The 21,658-nt window shown below is 43.6% G+C and overlaps 1 protein-coding gene across 3 annotated transcripts in view; it reads left to right on the top strand.

The window, feature by feature from the left end:
* NARS2 (asparaginyl-tRNA synthetase 2, mitochondrial) overlaps positions 1 to 21,658 on the top strand; it is a 132,624-nt gene that overhangs the window by 11,803 nt on the left and 99,163 nt on the right. For all 3 annotated transcript variants that reach the window (XM_085299244.1, XM_085299246.1, XM_085299245.1), the window contains 2 exons: positions 1,066 to 1,166; positions 15,764 to 15,896. In XM_085299244.1, the coding sequence (XP_085155370.1) occupies positions 1,066 to 1,166; positions 15,764 to 15,896 (234 nt within the window). The remainder of the gene's footprint in view (positions 1 to 1,065; positions 1,167 to 15,763; positions 15,897 to 21,658) is intronic.

Genomic DNA, 21,658 nt, shown 5'->3' with positions numbered 1-21,658 from the left:
AGGGCAAATTGTTCCTCAACAGACATTTCAGAGAGGCTTTCATTTTGTATGTCTGCATTTCCTAAAAGCAYGGTATGTGGTTTGTGTACCTGCTCGTGTGTGTGAGTGTGTAAATCCGGGCATTTCCTCTGCTACCCTGGGAAACCAGAATTAGAGACTGCTCCTAGAAAATCTGGACTTCTGCCTCTTTTAGTTGTTCTCATACTTGCTTGTGAAACGGTATCTGTGTCCTTCCTGATGCTTTATTTTGCATTTTAGCTTCTCTCTTTGTACAACACCCCTTTCTAATTTAGCTTGTCTATGCTTAAATGTGTAAATTACATGATTCTGTGCTCTGAGTAAGATTCAGAGCTCCTGACTTCTCACCTGCCAAGCTGAGAAGTGAAGAGCCACATGCTTTTAGCTTTCTGAATGGCCTCTCTGCTGTCCTCTTTGGTCAGACAATCAAACTCCACGAAGCTCTGTCAGTTTAACCAGTTACTTCTCTTCAGCTGAACTGATACAACAGATTGTCAGGGATCTGATTTACAGTCTCCATTAGTTTGAGCAACAGCTGAAGCAACTACACGTCCTTTCTCTGTTCTGGCACGTCCAGGCTTTGCTGGTGACACTGGTGGTAGATGCCGCAGTTTACCAACTTGTTCTGATACCTACAGCCTATATCCTCATAGGTCACTGAAAAAGGAGGTGTAAGCTCTGGCTTTTCCCATTTAGCATAGGGCTTTTCACTGTGCAGCCACATTAAAACACCTCCACAATTAAGACTCGACTGAATGGACTGCACTTCAGACCCTAAGAAAGGGAAGTTCCCGGGAGTGTTTTACCTTGTGGGTTTTTAATGTGTTTTGCTTGAATTTGTTTACTAATGTGCTCTAAAACCACCTGACTGAAGATGGGGAGCATTGTGTTAAGACTTTCCACATTGTTGGATTCTGTCTCAGTGGTGTTTGGATTGAATCTCATGGAATTTCTTGGGGGGTAGAGGGAGGGAAAATAAGCAGGAGCTGTGCTCTTTAATCAAATGCTGATAGTCTGATTTGTACCTTTTTTTTCTCCCCCACCCAGACATCAAATGAAGCAAGGGAATCTGCAGAAAAGAACCATTTCTTTGATGTGCCTGCCTTCCTGACAGTCTCTGGCCAGCTCCATTTGGAAGTAATGGCAGGGTGAGCAAGATGAGAATTTTTTGGTTGATCTGTGGGGTCTTCTCTGTTAGTGATTTTTGCCCTACTGGTAACCATTAGGTATCTGGCACACATGCACTAAAATTGAACAGCACTGGTGGGAGAGTCCCATTTAGCCAGGAGAAAGTCAGACTCCTTTTGAATTATGGTCTGTGAACCAGTTTTAAATACTAGGAATCTCCCTCTGCTTGCCAGAGATTGGGAATGTGGGATGAAGACTGAAGACAGTATTTGACTGGGAATGACTGTGTGATTGCTACTGAAAACTGTCGTACTGTAAATGTTATTTTTCTTGTTGTTCATATATGCCRTATCTCAGTGAGAAGTTTTTTCTTTTCCACTTTACCTATTGCATTCCTTTACTCTCCTTGTCCTTTCTTCCCACTCTTCCTTTCCTGTGTCCTTCTGTCTTCCTTGGCCAATTCTCATTCCTCCTGTTTCATGGCATTTATACTTGATTTGTTCATTCCAGCTGCTGAAGTGATCCTAGGCAAATAGTTAATGTTGATGCTAATAGAAAAATTATCCTTAAGCTTTAGTGGTAATGTTTCACTGAGATTGTTAGGGGTGAAAGTGTCGCAGTCTCAGAGCCACTGTTCTCTTTGATTAGTACATTTGATGCTAATCTGCACTGAGTTTTCACAATAAATTAATTAAATCAATACATTAAACAGATGGAGTTCAGTCAGCAGTCACTTAACTGAAGGCATAGTTTCCTGAGGACTTACTGTGGGTTCTCCTCAGATGTGGTACTCCAGTCAAATTGCTGTCTACCAGTTGAATTGCTGGTAAAGCCTATCAGAGATCAGTTCTCGGGCAAGTAGCACTGGATCAATTTGCCTCTTGCCAGGGGGGTTCTTCATACTCCTCCAGGGTATACAAGCCTCCTTTTGAAGTGATCAGTTATCATCTGGTACAAATGTCCTAAAGATGGGAGGGTTAAAACCCTAGCTTTAGAAAATGCAGTAAGAAGTTGAAAGACCTGCCTTTTCGTGTGGACTCCAGTGAACATTTCTAATAGTCTTAGTGCAAGTTGCTGTGCATGCCTCAAACACAATAGTAAATATTTAGCTGCTTTTCTTTAATCATTGCTGTGAAGTTTAATTGTTTGTTGGTAAATAGATACCGTGAAATTGTAGCTCTGTTTGAAGGGGAAGCTTTGCCTTCGAATCAAAAGGTGTGACGTTCTACAGAAATTTGTTTTCTGCCTGGCTTGTTCTTTCTGAGAAATGGTGTCTTTTCTCAGACCACCTAGACAGCCTTGGACAGCTGAGACCATGCTAAGCTCAATGGGTCAAGCTAATGTTTCTTGATAGGCAGGATGTTTTTGACATACTCTCATGTGGTGCCCTGGCAGCTACGACAGAAGCACAGATCATTTGGCAGCCAAAGACTGACACATCTTCTCAGACATTAGCTGCAAGAAGTTAATGAGCAAAAGGTTTGTTTAACTGTAGGGATGACAAGAGTTTTTGCATCCCTCTGGGAAGATGGTGTGGCACGTGTTTGTATGTATAAGACTTAATTGACTTTCATGCCTTGTGACCTTTATTGAAGGATGTAATTCCACAAATCAAATAAGTCCAAAGGAAAAGTATGGATTGTACTGATTAACTTGAAATACAGTCTTACTCTGGTACATTGCTCTACTCCCTTTAAATTGTGCCTGCTCTGGGATTGAGTGGAAGGCTGAACTGGATATATACAGGACCTTTCGGCTAAAAATTCTTCCAGTGATATCACTCAGGTGCACCGTGTTCCCTCAGAGTAGGTAAAAAAGCAATGCTCTTCAGCATGTAGTACATTGTATTACGTTTTCATGCTCCTATTTTACAATAGCATGTTGTTCTTTCAGGCATTTTAAATGGACCTAGTGTCATCTAGATTTAGATTAGCTATATTTATCCACAGTGGGGCATAGCTGTTCTGTGAACCTGCTCCTTTTTAAGTTTTATTTAAGCGCGATGAGTTTTTGAGGCCTAGAGCTGAAGTGCTGTTGAATGGCTTCAGTCTTCAAAAATAGATTAAGTGAAAAGCTCTCCTGGATGCAGAAGCACCAGACTGATGCATCACAGCTGAATTAAGGTATTAACCCTTAAGATACTGCAAGGCTTTTATTTGTGGTTTCCTGTACAGAGCCTAGCAAATTGGGCCTTGGAATAGGACTCCTACATGATCAGATAATGTAAGTACATGATAGTAATCAGAACTGCTTGCAAATGAATGTGTTCTACTGATATTTTCAAAGTAGCCAGCTCCCCAAAATGGAAAGTTTTGGTCTACACAGTAAATGAAACAGCCAAAACAAAAGTTGTGTTTTGGTTTTGATCACGTGAAATTAACCTGTTCTCTCYCTTCTGTTTTAGCCAGACTAAATTTTTCATGCCCAGACAAGGAACTATTCTTCAAAAGTTTCTATTAACTTTTATAAATACTTTGATTTGCTGCATTTTCAAGGCTTTCAGAAACAACTGGTTCCTGAGAACCTGGGTGGAGACCAAGGTAAAAGATACTTGGGAAGGCCTTCTGCATTGAGTCTGGGCCCACAACCAGCTGTCACTTGCTGCAGAAAATGAGAGTTCAGAGACAGACCCCACACAAGTCCATTAGAAAACAGGGATGGAGTAGGCTAGTTGAGAGACAGGAATTTGTTCAGAGATTTTATCTAGTTGGAGGACAGAATGACAACTAGGTAGACAGTCATGTCTGTTTGAAGTTAGCTTTTAGTTTAGAGAGCTGATGATCAGACTCCAAACTGTGGTTGAAGAGTGTGGGCAGGGGAGGTGCGAGGCAGACTTAACAGATCTGTCTGGACCCAAGTTTTCTGTTTTTCTTGCTGAGAGTTCATTTGCAGTCCACAGGGTGTTACTGTTACTATTGTGTCTGAGTGGCTGTGTGTTGTCCAGAACTGAAGGCTGTATTTCGTGACAGAGCTGCTTGCTACTGTTTCTAATAACAGAAGTGAARTAGCCTCTTAAGGCTTGGGAGTTTCTACTCTTTTTTCTCTGCATGGAAAAGGGGGAAAAGGATTGTTCCCACATTTATTGACTATCTACTGCGCTATGYATGCCTATTATCGAAGGCAAGGTCAGAGAAGTTCATCCTGTCTCTCAATATGACATGAACGRCCTAGTTGGCACAACTTCTCATTTCATCATACTTCATCTTTGCAGTGATGGCATCTAGGTTGGCTGCCCTGTGTGTCTGAATCATTGGCAACTGCTATAAATCTCCAGAGTGTTTAAGGTCTCCAGAAAGGTCTTTATTCAGTAATTTAGCTAAATCTCAGATGAGCTAGTAACTGGTAGAAGTGGAAGAAGTTTGTAGGTCTCTATGCATCCTGATAATTGGTTTTAAATATCATTTATTTGCTGTGAAGTCCCCACTCCTTGTGGATTTTCTTTATCCCATGATCCTCCTGTGAGGATAAGGACCCCTTTGGGGACCTGAAGTCAGCTGGAGGGTCTGTGACAGCTGATGATTCAGAGGCACACTGTAGTCAGACAAAAACAGTTGTTGCCAAGAAGTACAGCTCATTTGATTCATTTATTTTTCTCCTTTCACCCATCTGCACTTCCCATAAGCTCTACCTGCATCTCGCCTTTCAGTTGTTGGTCTAATAATAATCAATTTAAAATATTGCATTGATTTTTTATTATTTTTTTAATTTTATTCCCCCGCCCCTTTCCCCTTTTCTCATGCCACGTACTGTCTGTTCTGCCTTTTGCATCATGAGCTTGACTGAAACTGCTCTTTCTAAAAGCTCCTTAAATCTTGGAATAAGTGCTTTCTCTTCTCCTTCCCTACTCTCCCTAGCTCTACTTCTGCTCTTATCAGTCCCTCAAATTTTTCCTCTCTTGTCCATCTTGCTTTCTCTTGAAGTTCCCAGCAAATGGGAAAAAGGCTTAGGGGCAACTTAATAGCAGCCTTTTAATGCATACAAAATTATCAAGAAGACTGACCCAGGCTCTCAACAGTGACAAAAGGCAGAGGACAAGGGGCATAAATTGAAATAACAGAGGTTCTAAGTGGATGTAAGGAAAAAATTTTCACTAAGGAGACAGTTGAGCATTGGAACAGGTTGCGTCTCCATCTTTGGAGGTTTTCCAGATGCAATTGGACAAAGCCCTAAGCAACCTGGTCTGATCTCATTGCTAACCTTGCTTGGAGTAGGAGGTCAGATTGGAGATCTCCCAAGGTCCCATCCAGCCTGAATTATTCTGTAATTCTATACTCATTCTTGGCTTCATTCTCATTTTCCTTTTCACCAGTTCATCCACAAGACTATCTTTATGAATCACCTCCCTAGTTTGCGCTCAGTTCAGTGGCTCTCCCCAGGACCTGTATTTTTCTGCGTAAACTAAAATCTCTGCCTTTCACACTGACATCTGCCTGTGAATGTCTAGCTATCAAACTTGATGTAGTTGAAACATAATTAATCCTACTCTCATCTCCTTAAGCACATCCATCTGGTTTTTCAGCCATCATGGATTTCTCTACTGTTTTGCCTATTCTCAATATTCTCTGCAATCCTGCAACTGGCTCTTTTGTTGCAGAGAGATTCTGAAAAGTGTGACTCAACTAAACCATTTAGCTGAGTTTGCAGAGAGCTGAAAGCACCAAAATTCATGTTCATTTCAGGAGATACTAAATGACACTGATTTTGTTTTTAAAATGCTGGTATTTCACTGCTCTGGGCTGGAAAGAAGAAAGGGAGAGAGTTATTCTGGTTTGGTGTTCAAGGAGACAGTGCAGAATTGAAAAGAAATGTATTTGAGGCCTTCTTCCATAAAAGATGCTTTGCTTTTGGGAGTCTGGAAAATGCCACCTTAAAATTGGGTTGCAAAATGACTTGTTAATGATGAAACAAATTGCATTGTCTTCGAGCAGGTATTTGATCTACATTGTAGAAATTTAAATACTTTTGAATGCAGCTGCAGAAATGATGTCTGGTTGTATAGGATTCCTGTTGCTAAGAATTAACAAATATGAGTGTAATTATTTATCTTGGATTCCTTAAAAAAAAAAAGACATTTTTTCAAGACATTTGTTTGAGTGTGACTCACAACACCAGACTTATAATTAGCATGCTAACTTCCATTAATTAGACTGACACTTAATTGGAGCTATAAAAAGCAACTGTGGCGTGTCTGTTTTTAATCAATTACTGCATGCTTCAGTCTGGTTCATGATTGCTGCAGTGATTGCTAACGACTTTATGTTACTGGGAGGCAGAATACATGAGGTTTGTAGTTAGAAGCCTGAGCCGAGGGTCGGTTGGGTGGTCAAAGCTTTACTGTCTGAGTAGATATGTTGTTGGTCCGCTCCACGTTTTGGGGATAGGGAAGCAAGTAATTCCCGTGTGAGAAACGCAAGGAGTGTGGTGAGACTCTCTGTGGTTCAGCCATGTCCCTGAGATCCCGGCATATGCCCCAAGAATTGGCTCCGCTATGAGACGTTAAGGCAGGCAGCTAGTTCCCTGTTTGCTTCCACAGCTTTTCTTAAAACGAGTTTACAAATCCAACAGCAATATATGTGCTGGATTTCTTCAAAGACTTACAGTTGTTGCACACAGAGTAGAATATGGATACATGTCATAGCTGAAAAGTGTTGCCCTTAATATAGCTTTAAATAATTTCTTTTTCGTGTGTATGTGTTTAGGACAGTTATTTACTTTCTCTAGTTACCCTAGAATTTGAGGTCCTGGAGATTTTAAAGAGCTRCAAATAAATTTTGAAATGTGTCCCGAACCATGACTGACTCTATGCGGTAATGCACCCACAGATGTAGTTTCTGGCTTGGATTTCATGTTCACATAGTTACTAGAGCCAGTGTCCGTCTGAAAAAAWKKWWTTTTTTTTTTAAGAAGGAAAAATTAAAAATCTGTAAAGCTGTTATAAAGCAGTTTGTGGAGAACACATGTTTTTTCCACKCTGAAAGAGAAAAGATTTAACACAATTACTTTTTTTTTCCTTTCTGCTTGTACATTTTTATGGCTTAATGTAGGAGTCACTGCAATGATTAAGTTCTGAAAGAGATCTTTGCTCCCTGTTTTATTTATATCTTTGAAACATTTTGTATCATTCCTTTGTGGAAGGTCTCTGTTAGCTGGGGCATGGGAAATGGTTATTTGAATAAATGCCTACTACTGTGGCGGCTTTTATCAGCCCAGCTTGAGTTATCGTTGCTAATCTGTAGTTTTATTGACTTCAATTAGAACTAATAATACCAAAACTAGGACAAGACGAGACTTCACTGAGAAAAAAAAAGTACAGTGGAGTTGCATGAAGACCAGGCTGAGAGRTCTTTGAGCCTGGAACAGAAGTGATAGCTTTTAACTCACATTTTCTTTGTGTGTCTATTTTATCCTGTTTTTCTGCCATCTGTAAACTAGCAATATGGGGAGGAGAAGACTGAGRGGGGATCTTCTCAATGTGTACAAGTACCTGAAGGGAGGGTGTCAAGGGGACGGGGACAAGCTCTTTTCAGTTGTCCCGTGTGACAGGACAAGAGGCAATGGGCAGAAATTGAAGCACAGGAAGTTCCACCTGAACGTGAGGGGGGATTTCTTCCCTGTGAGAATGACGGAGCACTGGACCAGGTTGCCCAGAGAGGTTGCTCAGTCTCCTTCTGTGGAGATCTTCAAGGCCCACCTGGATGCAACCCCGTCTACCATGCTGTAGGTGACCCTGCTTGAGCAGGGGRGTTGGSCTAGATGATCTCCAGAGGTCCCTTCCAACCTTACTGATTCTATGGTTCTATGAATATAACCTCTAGGTTTGTTATGAGGCTTAATAAAGCATGGAGTGTTTTGCCAAGTAGTTGCAGAATATGGATCACGTTGCTGCTGTTTAGTTACTCAGGCGGATTTTTAGCAAGGAAGTSTAGATGGCTTGGAGAGGACTCTCATCCCACCTTCTCCATTAGTCATAGAATCGGTAAGGTTGGAAGGGACCTCTAGAGATCATCTAGGCCAACCTCCCCGCTCAGCAGGGTCACCTAGAGCATGGTAAACACGGTTGCATCCAGGCGGGCCTTGAAGATCTCCAGACAAGGAGACTCCACAACCTCTCGGGGCAACCTGTGCCAGGGCTCCGTCACTCTCACAGGGAAGAAATTCTCCCTCACGGTCAGGCGGATCTTCCTGTGCTTCAATTTCTGCCCATTGCCTCTTGTCCTGTCACACGGGACAACTGAAAAGAGCTTGTCCCCGTCCCCTTGACACCCTCCCTTCAGGTACTTGTACACATTGAGAAGATTCCCCTCTCAGGCTTCTTTTCCCCAGGCTGAAGAGGCCCAGATCTCGCAGCCGTTCCTCATAGGGCAGGTGCTCCAGCCCTCTGATCATCCTCGTAGCCCTCCGCTGGACTCTCTCCAGTAGCTCCATGTGTGTTTTGTTCTGGGGAGCCCAGAACTGGACCCAGTGCTTGAGATGAGGCCTCCCCAGGGCTGAGGAGAGGGGCAGGATCACCTCCCTCCACCTGCTGGAAACGGTCTTCCCAATGCACCCTGGAAGACCATTGGCCTTCTTGGCCACAAGGGCACATTGCTGGCTCATGGTCAACTTGTCATCCACCAGCACTCCCAGGTCTTTCTCTGCAGAGCTGCTCTCCACAAGGTCAGCCCTCAGCCTGGGCTGGTGCCTCGGGTTATTTTTCCCTAGGCACAGGACTCTGCACTTGCCCTTGATGAACCTCAGGAGGTTCCTCTCTGCCCAGTTCTCCAGCCTTTCCAGGTCTCTCTGAATGGCAGCACAGCCCTCRGGTGTRTCAGCCACTCCTCCCAGCTTGGKATCATCMRCAAACTTGCTGAGGAGGCACTCTGTCCCCTCATCTAGGTAATTGATGAAAAAGTTGAACGGGATGGGACCCAGGACTGAGCCCTGAGGAACACCACTAGCCACAGGCCTGCAACTGGATTCCACGCCACTGACGATGACCCTCTGAGCTCTGCCTTTCAGCCAGTTCTCAATCCACCTCACTGTCCACTYGTCTAACCCACACTTSCTGAGCTTCTCTAGGAGGATGTTATGGGAGACAATGTCAAAAGCCTTGCTGAAGTCAAGGTACACAACGTCCACWGCTCTSCCCTCATCTACCCAGCCAGTCCTTACAGGAGCCCATGCTAAGGMCCCGGGGGTGGGAGAGCCAGCCCTGGAGCACAGCGGGAGGGTGCTGCCACCCCGGGGTGCAGGGCTCTGCCCGTCAGCAGCCACACCACGAGAAACTGCTCCCTTGTTTCAGTTCAGTCTGGCAAGGGTGGAAGTTTGGCACTTCCCCGTCTCTGTCTGGGAACTTAGACAGTAGGGTGTTTTTTATTTTTATTTATGTATTTATTTTTGGCTGCCTGTAGAAGGAAGTGCAGTCGCATCTTGTCGCAGCATGAATTGAAACTGTAGCACTCAGCATCTCAGCTCTGCCACTCAGACCTAAACCTCACATACTGCTATAAGAGCCCTGTGTTGCTGCGATGCAGCGTTTCACATCTGTCATTTCTCAGAAGGCAAATGGAAGTGGTATGCTCTGCGAGGAATCTCTTAAAATTCATTTTTCTTTTTCCTTTTTCTGGATAAAAATCAGTCTATCTCCTGTTTCCTGTTTCCTTTTTCTTTTTTTCTTTTTTTTCTTTTTTTTTTTGCTTTTTCAACAAAAACATTTTTAGTGTGCAAAACCCAAACCATCAAACAATAGTAATGGTAATACTATTTTAACATGGAGAAAACGTGACATATTTTTTTTAATTTGTTCGAAAAACAAGTGTTTCGTCCAACTCTGAGGTTTCCTGAGGTTTCATTTTAACATAGTCTGCCCACCTCCAGGAAGTAAAATGTTCTCTATCTTTTCCAAGCTGCTGAGCGGCCATACCTCGCCTATGGCATTTGGAGAACTGGGTTTCAGCTCCTCCAAAAATTGGGCCCTGGAGGCATCATATCAGTAGGTTTGAATGTGTTCTCTGTGTGCATGTGGTTTCTTGTGTCGGGCAAGGACATCTTTCAAGMTACAAGTTTCTGCATCCCTGAAATGCAGTTGTCCTTGGGTCAACAGCTGAGGCAGGTGGTGTGATGTCTCAGCTCCTGACCATGGAACAAAGTCTTCAGGTTATTTATGTGGAGCAGACAGGCCCTCTAGAAGACCTGCAGAATGAATCTGGTTGTTTCAGAACAGAGCAGAGTTAAATAAGATGGCTTATTGTAGTAATTTCTTCCCTTCCCAAGGGGAAGGACCATGTGGCTGGCAAAGCTAAGCTCCTGGTGTAGGATCACTTTGCACTCCTCGCCTCCTCCTCTGCTGATGCCATGCATTGCGTCGCTCTTGCCTTTGAAACCATTGTTTCTGGGTTTTCTTCTGACCTAACTCTTCAAGCATGTGGTGCTGGTAGATGACTGTGAGAGGGAACATACCCTGTTGAAGGGTCACATGCTGAATTCATTTAGGGTGGCCAAAGATAACAATCAGCTCCAACTTGGATCACTTACCAGCTTAACTCTTTGCTGCAGACCTCTTCAGAGCAACTGTTCCTTTTCTGTTTATGCAGGCACCTGTAGTATTTCAGGATGAGAATGAGGGCACAGTACAAACCAAAGAGCTGCATTTATGWGTGTGGTTCGGTGCTAGCCCTGAATCACATCGACTGGCTTCTTTCTCCAGCTGTGTTGCTAACGTGTTGTGACCTTGCTTTAGGCTGTAGGCTGACTATGCAGGAATTGCATCTTCTTGATTAATAGCCTTGTTCAGGGTTATATCCCCATGGTTCAACAGCACAAGCAAGTCTTTATTACCTCTGGTAGTAGCATGGAGTCCTGGCTCGCTGAATAAGAGCGCAGTCCTTTTCCTGGCTTGAGAACCGTCAGCGCAATTAATTTATATTTGAATTGCAGTGTAAAAATTGCCAGAAAGGCAGAGAMAGTCAGACCTACGAGTATTGCATGGGTTTAATTAAAAGGGTGATCTTGAGCAGCTTTGGGCATAGATGCTTTATACTTCTCTGTTGGGTTTTTATCTCCACCTTAATAATTAATTGTTAATGAGTTTGAATGAAATGAGCTTTTGTTCCGTATGGGGTAACGCTCTCAAAGGGGAGAGGTAACTGGTTTTGAAGAGTGTTTTAGTAGCCTGTAAAATAGGGGTGGAAAAGGGCACCTTTTCCTCCTTTCCTGGATATTCTTAGGCTGGAGATCACAAATGCAGCACGTGAAGAATGAGCCTTGACCAACRATCTTTATTTTCAGTGCGGAGGACAGCTGTGATCCAGCAATRCGTGCGAGCCCTCCTATCTGCTCTTGAAGGGATTCTCCCAGGCCTATTTCTAGAAGGTGACTAAGCTGGGTTGGGGCAAGCAACCTCAGCATTTTACAGGGCTAGGCCCTAACTGTTGCAACATTTCAGCATGTCAGAGGGAATGCTGTGGATATTACGTTGGCCTCCAAGTTCAGTTCTCAGATTTCCCCGGAGAACTAGGTAGAACAAAATACAGGCTCAGAAAGGCAGCAATTAATGAAACGACTCTGTGCCTCCTTTTGCTGCCGACCCMAGGAGCAAAAGGGGTTGCAGGAGCGCGATTGGGCTTGCTGTCCAGAGCTCGGATCTGGAGATGGCTGACTRCAAAGGGACTCATTTCAAAGCCCCTCGTGTATTCTTTGGTAGCGCACGTTAGGACAGTGTGACAGACATTGCTGCCCTGCCTGTAATGACTAAGGGAAAGAGCTCATCAGATTGKTTTTTTTTTCTTCTCCTGTATGTATGCTTTTGATGGAGATAAGGAATTAGCAGTATGGATTTTTGAAACACGCTCGAGTGCCCACAAATTCCAACCGGTCTGGGTATATTTGGAGACTAAGCCAGCATTTTCAAGTTATTTTTAAATGTTRAAAGTCTTACAAAGGTCTGGGAATATAAATGATTAATTATTTGCATCACAGAGCATAGGAGTCACTGCCCTGGACTAAGGCTCCATTGTACCGAATGCTCACACAACAAAATGACTGGTTTTACCCTCACATCCATGAAATTGGAGATTCAGATTGGAGATTGCAGATTCAGCTCTGGTCGCTCTGTTTTCTAATATATTGGTAATTGCTCAGTATGATACAGCAGTGTATCAAATCACAGATATGTTTTTTAATGGCAGATGAAGTGCAAATAAAGGTCAGGCTTGTATAACATCTATTTGTTTAATGCCTTGAATGTCAGAGTACAGTAAACACGGTATGAATGCCTGGATGAAAAATAATTACTCAGGCATAGAGTAGATAACATTGACTGTATGTRTCTTTACTATGTTTTTCTATTATGTCAAAGCCTCTGATCAGTGCTGCATTACCATTAACAGATGACTTGCTTTTACTGCCCTCCTTTGATCACTTTGCCAGTATGATGTCTGGCTGGTTTCCCTTTGCCAAGGTCCCAGGATTCTGATGAATTTGTGTCTTATCTTTTTTCCTTTAAAATCAGCCTGAGAAATTAAGGGTTCCTCCCTTTACCCTGGATGAGGTGGGTTTTCTGCTCCACCTTCCCACACACACACACTTTTTTTCTCCTCCCCTCCAAGAGGTAGGAAGTCAAATTCGATATGGACTTTTACAAAGCGCTCATCCCTGCTGCACCTTCCGATAATCTGTCAAGTGGCAGGCCCAGTGGTTTCTTTTGTACTCATACATGGTGCTCAGGGTATATGTTARAGAAGATTCGTTCCAGCTGGATACCTGGAACTGAGCAAAGACTAAAATCAGTGCCTGTGAGACTTGTTCTGCCTTGCCTTGCCTCTCCTGAAGGTCTGTCCCTGGCAGAGAGAAGCTTTATTCTTGCAGCACGCACAGAATTCAGCCATGACAGTGAAATGCTTGACCATGCTTGCAGTCTTGAAGTAACAGATAATATTTTTTTAGCTTGTTTTTTTTTTCTTTCAGTTTTTTTAGATATCTTGCAGCCACTGAGCCCCTTGGAAGATAAGTACCTAGACATCACACTTAGGCTGACATTCAGTAGGGAATAAGTATRGTTCAAAGTGTTCATAGCAGCCTGTGTTGCTGGCGGCTGTGTAATCTGCCACAGTATCTTATACTTACTGAAGTGTAAGTGCTAGTGCCTGGACAGACGTTGAAAACGTGCCTTGCTGAAGCCAGACTGCTGCTTTGTGGGAGGGAGATCTCCTGCCCACCAGCTGGTGTCACACATTAGTTTTAAGTGTTGCATTTTGAGAGCTCCATGTCAGGGAGAAGTTGGAGACCTGCACATCAAACCGAATGGTTTTGGGTGTGTTCTTCTGCATTTGCAAGCTCTTCAGAATATTTTTGTCTACTGTCCAGTCCTGGTCTAGTCACAAATTGAACTTTTGGCTAAGCTGATTTATTTAGGAAGAATTTGTTCTTTAACTGAAGAGCTCCAAACTGAAATAGTTTAGCAAAAGACTGAAACCCTGGCGCAGGTGGCTGGAGGGCTTGCAGCTCCTGTTTCCTAACACAAACCAGCATTTCTGTCCTCTGAAGTGCCATGGCAAAGAAGTTTTTGACCAGTTCTGCCTTAAACATTAAACAATTTTGAGTGAGTGACTCATTGTTTCGTATTTGTTGTTTGTATTGCTATAGCAGTTGAGACTCTTAAGCTTTGAATCCAAGACCTTGTTGTGCCAGGTGCTGTAAGAGCATGAAAAAAGAACAAAAAGACCTTATGAGGAAGAACACGAATTTCTCTGTAACCCAACAACAGATGGCTGCAGATAGGGGAGCACAAGGATCTGATGAGATAATACTGACCTGTGCAGTGAACAACAGTCRTCATACATCAGTTATCTAAACATTGCTGAGGTTTTTATAGACTCTATTGCAAAGGACAGTTTGAAGGAGGATGATTAAGTGATGGCAGAAACTTACAGCGACATCCCATCAAGCCACAAAGGCAGCACAAGGAGAAGACACGTGCCAAAAATGCTGCTTGATGAAAGGTGTTTGCTGCAAAATCCAGCAAATGAGCAGCAGAGGTTAGCAGCAGAGGTGCTGTGATCATGTGTGAGAGGGTACAAGGTACAGGAACAAAAGGCTTTGAAAGTAAAGACAGAAAATGTGTTTGGGTGAGCAGGGAAAGCAGAGCCACTGGGGAAAAGATTCCTACAAACTGTGTATTTCTGTTAGCTTTTTTTCTAGTGTATTTACTGCTAGCAACTCARGGAAGATGAAACTGCTGCTTCTTTAGTTCATAACCTTTAGTAGTCATGTGGCATTAAGGAATAGATGAGTGAACCAGAATGTGTGTGTTCCTTTATTTGTAGCACAAACGCCTCCCTAAAGGACAAAGGAAAAATATAACTTTTGGTAGCAGAATTACTCTGTGCAGAAACTCCAGCAAACTTCCTTATTTGGCTGTAAGATTACAAGATGCGAGTTAAATGACAACACCAGCAGTTTTGCTCGCATCTTTTTGTGAGTATTAAATTGAGCTTAATCTCCATCAGGTTCTTTCTTGTGCCTGCTGCCTACTGCTAGGCAGCAGGTTGATGATGTACTGAAGGGAGCAGCTGCCCAGTCCATGGGTTTTCTGAAACAGCTCTCTTTGTCCACAGACATGGTTTATCTCCCCTGCAGTGTGGGAGGAGACACAGCTATCAYGGCATCTGTTCTGGAAGTTCTCCCTGACAGTAGGATATCCAGGAGCCTTGCACTCATAGCCTGCAATATAAAAGGTTTTGCATGGAATGCAGCTTCACCGTGGTAGAAATAAAACTTTAAAGGTTGATGCTGTTTACTGAGAAGGATTTTTGTGAAGGAAGTGGGGAATCAAGAAAGTTCTTATATCCTGTGTAATGTGGCTTGATGTGAGTGCAGAACAAGAGAATATATTTAAACAGACTCCCTATAAGATTGCTGGAAAGATAGTTTCACAAAAGGAAGTGTATTGGTTGCTTCTGCATAAGATGTTATCCCAAATCCGTTCTCTGTAATAGCGACCCATTTATTTGGAGCCTTGTTAGTTGTGTGGAAAGAGCCAAGTCCAGGCACTTTCAGCAATAAACTTTRGTCTTGCCACTAGAGGGGGATTGCAAGCCGTACTCCATACATCCATCCTGCTGGACTTCACCAGCACCTTCGTAGTGCTAGTATGAATCGAAGAGTACTGGGTGTGGGACCTTTTCAGGCACATGAGGCTCTGGGGTATTACAGCACCTATCAACATCGGATCTGCAGCCAGAAAAATGTGATGTGGATGAGGGGAGTCTGGCTGTCCTGACTGGTGTGACATCCCAGTGCTCATCCTCTTTTGCAGAATGTTTTTTTTTTATTCCCAGATTGTCACAAAAAGTGTCCCGAGCATAAATAATGTTCAGTGAAAGCTGCACAAGCTCTGTGCAGCCTCTCCAAGTCGTGGAGGCGTMTGAAGAGCCCTTCTTCTCACCCCAATGAGGGAATGTGACAATGGCAGCCTACACAGCAGTGCCATTACACTGATCAAAGATCAAATGGAAATGTGTGCGTTTCTAGATCCTGGGAGAAAAATGAGTTTGTGGATAGCGGGTTTAGTATAGAGGATTCATTTGTGTCCTGGGCCTGGCTGCATTGCTTGACCTACCTGTTTCTTGTCGCCCTGCAGGGCCTTTACTCGCGTGTTCACCTTTGGCCCGACGTTTCGAGCTGAGAACTCCCAGAGTCGCAGGCACCTAGCCGAATTTTATATGGTAGAGGCCGAACTGTCCTTTACTGAAAGCCTCCAGGACATCATGCAGGTGGGTATCTCCAAATGCGTACATGGAACCAACATGAAAACTTCCTCCCTTAGCTGTGCTACCTGCCCTCAACTGAGGCTGCAGTTCCTCTTACTTTCTGTGATCCTGGTTGGGAACACAGGGACTTCCCAAGGATCAGGGTTCACTSAGCAGAGCAGAGGCTTCAGAGGAGATTTGGGAGGGAAGGGATAGGTGTGAACGCAACTGTAGTCTGAACTGCTCTGCAGCCTTGCYAGGAGATGTATAAATGTGTATGGTACGTTGACTGGTGCTAACGAGTGGCGCTCTCCCCTTCAACACCTTTCCAGTATATCTGAGTAGTGTTTGTGTAATGGGTCCCTCAGTGTGCTCTGTAAAGCACTCCTTTAAATCTACATGGAAATCTAAAGTAGAAACAGCAGTTCCTGGCAGACACTATTCAGCATGGCTCTAGTAGAAGGCTAAAATGCTTACAGTCATCTGTTGATTATCCAGGGTTGACGTCTTGGTTGCAGGTTAACCAGATGAGGGATGCTAAGCATCTTACTATGCTCAGCATGAGGCAGCTTGTGCCCAGTAGGACTTGTGAGTAAAYATCCACATGCACTCTCATACATCGGTTAAGCTCTTTGGAGAACTGTTGTAGAAATATCCTAAAAAGACCAGAGGCCCTACCTACACCAGTATAAAATAATGTCCGCGGAGTGATTTCTGCAGGCTGAGTTATATGCAGTTTGCAGGATTGGAGTAGTCTAGTTGACGTGGCCTGACATCAAAGATGACATATCCTGTCTGTTGTGTGACAGTGCTGTTTTTGCACTTATTTTTGGACATCTGCAAGGCGTTGGGCTGTGTGGGCTGAGCTATTAGAAATCTGTGCCCTCTATTAATAATATCTTGATCTTTCTTTTCTCTCTCCTTTTCTCAAAAACACCTTTGTGTATTGTTAAACTATATCTATGGTGTGATCTATGCCTTAACTTCCTGAGCCCCCATTTCTCTAAGCAATCAGGAGCTAACCAAAAGCTTCACTGCTTTTATTTAGCATAATGAGCAGGGCCTGATACTAGGATTTTTGAGTCCTTGGACACAGCATAAACATCTCTGTACTCTTTGCTGAGAATTCTTCGTTGTGAAGTATAGCCAGTTGGGCTGGAGGATTCAGAGAACTAGATTTGAGAATTTTTCTGGAAAATGTAAGGCCTTTATTGTATTTTTATTTTTACTGTTGCTAAACATCTTATGAAGTATCAGACTTGTGTTTTCCTCTTTCTCTTCTTCTCCCAACCCAAAGTCTTTGGTAAGCCTCCTTTCTATTCTAGTAATTGCAGTTTTGCATTCCCCATAGCAAGTCTACATTGCAACATGCTTACTTCTGTGATGTTCTCACTTAGAGAAGTGGAGCTCCTGTTTTGTTTATTTTTAAGTTATTGGGCAATCTATTAAAAAAAGATCTGACAGCTGCTGTAAATCCTATGTTAGGTTTCTTTTTTTCCACATAACTGACCTAAATTTAGCATTCTCTCAAGTATCTGCCTGTTGGGCAGTTTGCCTGTTCGTTGTCATCTGCAAGTTCTTTGTTTGGTACAGAATGCCCAGTTGAAAGCCCTGGAGGCTGTTGGCCAGAGTTAGTATCTGAACTTTGTCCTTGCATAAACGGCTGGATTGTTTAACATTTTAACTTATTTTTAAAATTTATATTCAACAGTTGGAGTGAATACTTCCAACTGCAGCAGGTTTGTGTGCTTGGAATGCTCAACTTCTTCAGGAATATGTTGAACTATTTGCTTGTATACCATTAAAGGGTACAGAAGAGCCYTGCTAAAAGATGCGTGCTTACCATTCTTTATTGAGGCTTCAGATCTTTCTCCCACCAGAACTCCAAAAGTAAAATAGCCTTCTTTACGAAATAACACACACCAAGAAACAACAAAAAAACAGTAACAAAGTTAAATATACTCAAGCCTGAAGGAATCTGAGAGTGATGACCTTTTTCCCTGCTTTAATTGCAGACAGCAATGTTTAGTTGTTCCTAAATTAGTAGCCCAGTTCTTGTGAAGTCTCATATGTCTTGATCCTGTGGTCTCAGTATTGGTGCTGTGCCCAAATGTATTTGAGGGCTACAAAGAAACTTGAACAATACTAGTTGCACAATACTTTCTGTGGAAAGTCCCATCATGTTCAGTGTGTTCAGCACAGTACTCCTGTTCAACTTTTTCATCAGTGACCTGGATGAGGGGACAGAGTGCCTCCTCAGCAAGTTTGCTGATGATCCCAAGCTGGGAGGAGTGGCTGACACCCCTGAGGGCTGTGCTGCCATTCAGAGAGACCTGGACAGGCTGGAGAGCTGGGCGGAGAGGAACCTGCTGAGGTTCAACAAGGGCAAGTGCAGAGTCCTGTGCCTAGGGAAAAATAACCCSAGGCACCAGCCCAGGCTGAGGGCTGACCTTGTGGAGAGCAGCTCTGCAGAGAAGGAGCTGGGAGTGCTGGTGGATGACAAGTTCACCATGAGCCAGCAATGTGCCCTTGTGGCCAAGAAGGCCAATGGTCTCCCAGGGTGCATTGTGAAGAGTGTTRGCAGCAGGTGGAGGGAGGTGATCCTGCCCCTCTCCTCAGCCCTGGGGAGGCCTCACCTCGARGACTGCGTCCCATTCTGGGCTCCCCAGGACAAGACACACATGGAGCTACTGGAGAGAGTCCAGCGTAGGGCTACAAAGATGCTCAGAGGGCTGGAGCACCTGCCCTACGAGGAATGGCTGTGAGAGCTGGGCCTGTTCAGCATGGGGAAGAGAAGCCTGAGGGGGGATCTTCTCAATGTGTACAAGTACCTGAAGGGAGGGTTTCAAGGGGACGGGGACAAGCTCTTTTCAGTTGTCCCATGTGAGAGGACAAGAGGCAATGGGCAGAAATTGAAGCACAGGAAGTTCCACCTGACCGTGAGGGAGAATTTCTTCCCTGTGAGAGTGACGGAGCCCTGGACCAGGTTGCCCCGAGGGGTTGTGGAGTCTCCTTGTCTGGAGATCTTCAAGGCCTGCTTGGATGCAGCCCTGTCTACCGTGCTCTAGGTGACCTTGCTGAGCGGGGAAGTTGGMCTAGATGATCTCGAGAGGTCCCTTCCAACCTTACCGATTCTATGGTTCTATGATTCTATAATTATGACTACCTCAGTGAACAGGGTGTATGTAAGGAGGGGCCTTTTTGACCTCTTTGCAGAAGAGTCTAGTCAAGAAGTGGAGTCAAGTTGCCACAAGTCGTTCTCCCCTGAAACTGAGTAAGAAACAGAAGCAATTAGGAGAGTATCAGGCTAGAAAAATAGAAGGGGTCCAGCCTGTAWGGCAGAGACTGGGCTCAGCAGAGCCATTTCCCCTTCAGTCTCTGAACTGGAAGTCCGACATCTGCAGTCTTATTTGTTCTCTGAGAAGCTTGCTCTCTTCCGTGCTGCATCATATACCATATCTGTAAGTCATTATCTTCTATTTTTCCTTTCAGCCTTCTTGACAATGCAGTGGATTTAAAGGATCCCAATTCACTCATAATGCTAATGGTGGCTTACTGAGGCCATGTGATGCAGTCATTATTGTATTTCATCAAATCCACATGCAATACCGTAGTAAAGGAGCATCATTTATGCTGAAATGTTAGGAAATGCCAGAAGGAAATTTTGCCTAGGGCACTTTTTGAAGTTTATGCATTGTTYTACTCCTACATAACAGAACTGCATCCTAGCACCACTTTCTCTCTAGGTACATAAGATGAGACTACAGTATAACAGAAATTATTTGAACTTTAAGGGCAAAAGTACTGTCTTCCACTTGTTACAAACTTCTTCAAAATTAATTTGCTGTCATGACATGAAGCCAGTGACATGAAGCATTGTTATCCCCATTTTGGAGTGCTGTGACCCGTTCTGGGCTGCACAGTACAAGAGAGACATGGAACTACTGGGGAGAGTCCAGCACAGGGCTAYGAAGATCATCAGAGGGCTGGAGCACCTGCCCTATGAGGAACAGCTGTGAGAGCTGGGCCTGTTCAGCCTGGGGAAGAGAAGACAGAAGGGGTGGATCTTCTCAATGTGTCTTAAGTACCTGAAGGGAGKGTGTCAAGGGGATGGGGACAAATTCTTTTCAGTGGTGCCAAGTGACAGGACAAGAGGCAATGGGCACAAACTGAAACACAGTTCTRTTGGAATATGAGGAAGACTTTCTTCCCTGTGAGAGTGACGGAGCMCTGGRCCAGGTTGCCCAGAGAGGTTGTGGAGTCTCCTTCTCTGATGATATTCAGAACCTGCCTGGATGTGATCCTGTCTAACATGCTTGAGCAGGGGTGTTGGACTAGATGATCTCCAGAGGTCTCTTCCAACCTCAACCATGCTGTGATTTTACAGAAGGGGAATTTAGGCATGAAACGAACTGAAAAGTAGCACTGGTTTTCGGTGCCAGTGTGAGGGACCTCAGGTATGATATGTAGATGTGATTTGGTTTCCAGAATACTTTGCACTGTGAGTACTTTATCTTTTAAGTACCATTTCAGTTCCTGTTTGAAATAATTGATTTTGGAACCCTGATGCTATTTTTAACTGTATTTTAGAGGTGCTAATAAGTTAAAAAATTCAGTGTACTGTAGCAGATGCAAAGAGGATATCCCTTGCAAATAAATGGCTTCTGTTGTACTGGGAAATGCTTTCTTTGTTACAGAAGTAGAAATTCTTGACGTGAATGCTAAACTTAACTTTCCAAGATAATGGTTTTGCAACAGCATTCAGGGCAACAACACTGCATGGTCATATCCTACCTTTGCAGCAGGTATATCTCAAGCAGAGGTTGAGTTTTTCACCATGTAACAGAGAGAGTGACCCTCACCCTACAGAAATTTAGCACCTGAGCTGTTGGTTTTATGTCCAAGAGGGGAACTTCATGACCARGATCAGGTGGGAGTTTCCCCTGTGTGTGTGTGAGCAAGCATGAAGGTGACAAATTATGGTCTAGTTGGTGCTTGGTAGGAAAATAATGGGTGGTCTACACTGCATCAATATACATTGCCCAGGAAGATGCCTAGACAAAATCCCTCCTGGCAGTTTTTGCGKTTTTTTTTAACATCTTGCATAATAAAATGATTCAGATCAATCATGCTGCGCACAGCACCTTCAGTTGTTGCTGCTGACATTTACTGCTACATTATTGATAATTTCCTCTGTTTTATCTCTGATCGTAATTTTGTTTGGGAAGAGAATAAGTTGTAATGAGAAAATTTTCAAATCAAAATTAAAAGATACGGTTGGGATCKGCTCCTAATCCAAATCAGAGACCTCTAGCACATTCCACAGAAACATCAAGGGAGGACAGAATTGATGCTACTGAACTTCTTTGAAAGGTGGGAATCCAGAGACAAAAGCTGGGAGAGATGAAGGAAGACTTTCACATTCATCTTCCTTGCCTGCTCTCCTATCAGCAGAACTTCCTCATTTTCGTTATGTAGCAAGAAAGCTAATGGCAGTTGGGGCAACCAGAGCCCCACCTCTAAGACAAGCTGGGATTCCCATGGCTTCCCCTGTGTAAGCCACCTCTCAAATATGCTGCTTTCAGGATACATTCAAACCTGATCAGTGGGCCAATTTCTGCAGCCCTCACCCTCCCTCAAACTAACAAGCCACTGGCTATGCTTCTGCACTCTTTTTTCATATATTCTACTTTTCAATCTTTCATTATATTATCTGCTTAAATCTATGACTACTTTGCATTGGAGAGCGTGTTCTTACCCCCTCCTCCCCTTTTTTGAGTGTTTGT

The sequence above is a fragment of the Rhea americana genome, unplaced genomic scaffold, assembly GCF_003343005.1.
Source record: "Rhea americana isolate MKP2758 unplaced genomic scaffold, rheAme1 scaffold_148, whole genome shotgun sequence".
NCBI classification, from domain to species: domain Eukaryota; kingdom Metazoa; phylum Chordata; class Aves; order Rheiformes; family Rheidae; genus Rhea; species Rhea americana.
Note: the sequence above shows the minus strand (reverse complement) of the source record. Positions and strands in the feature narration are given on the sequence as shown.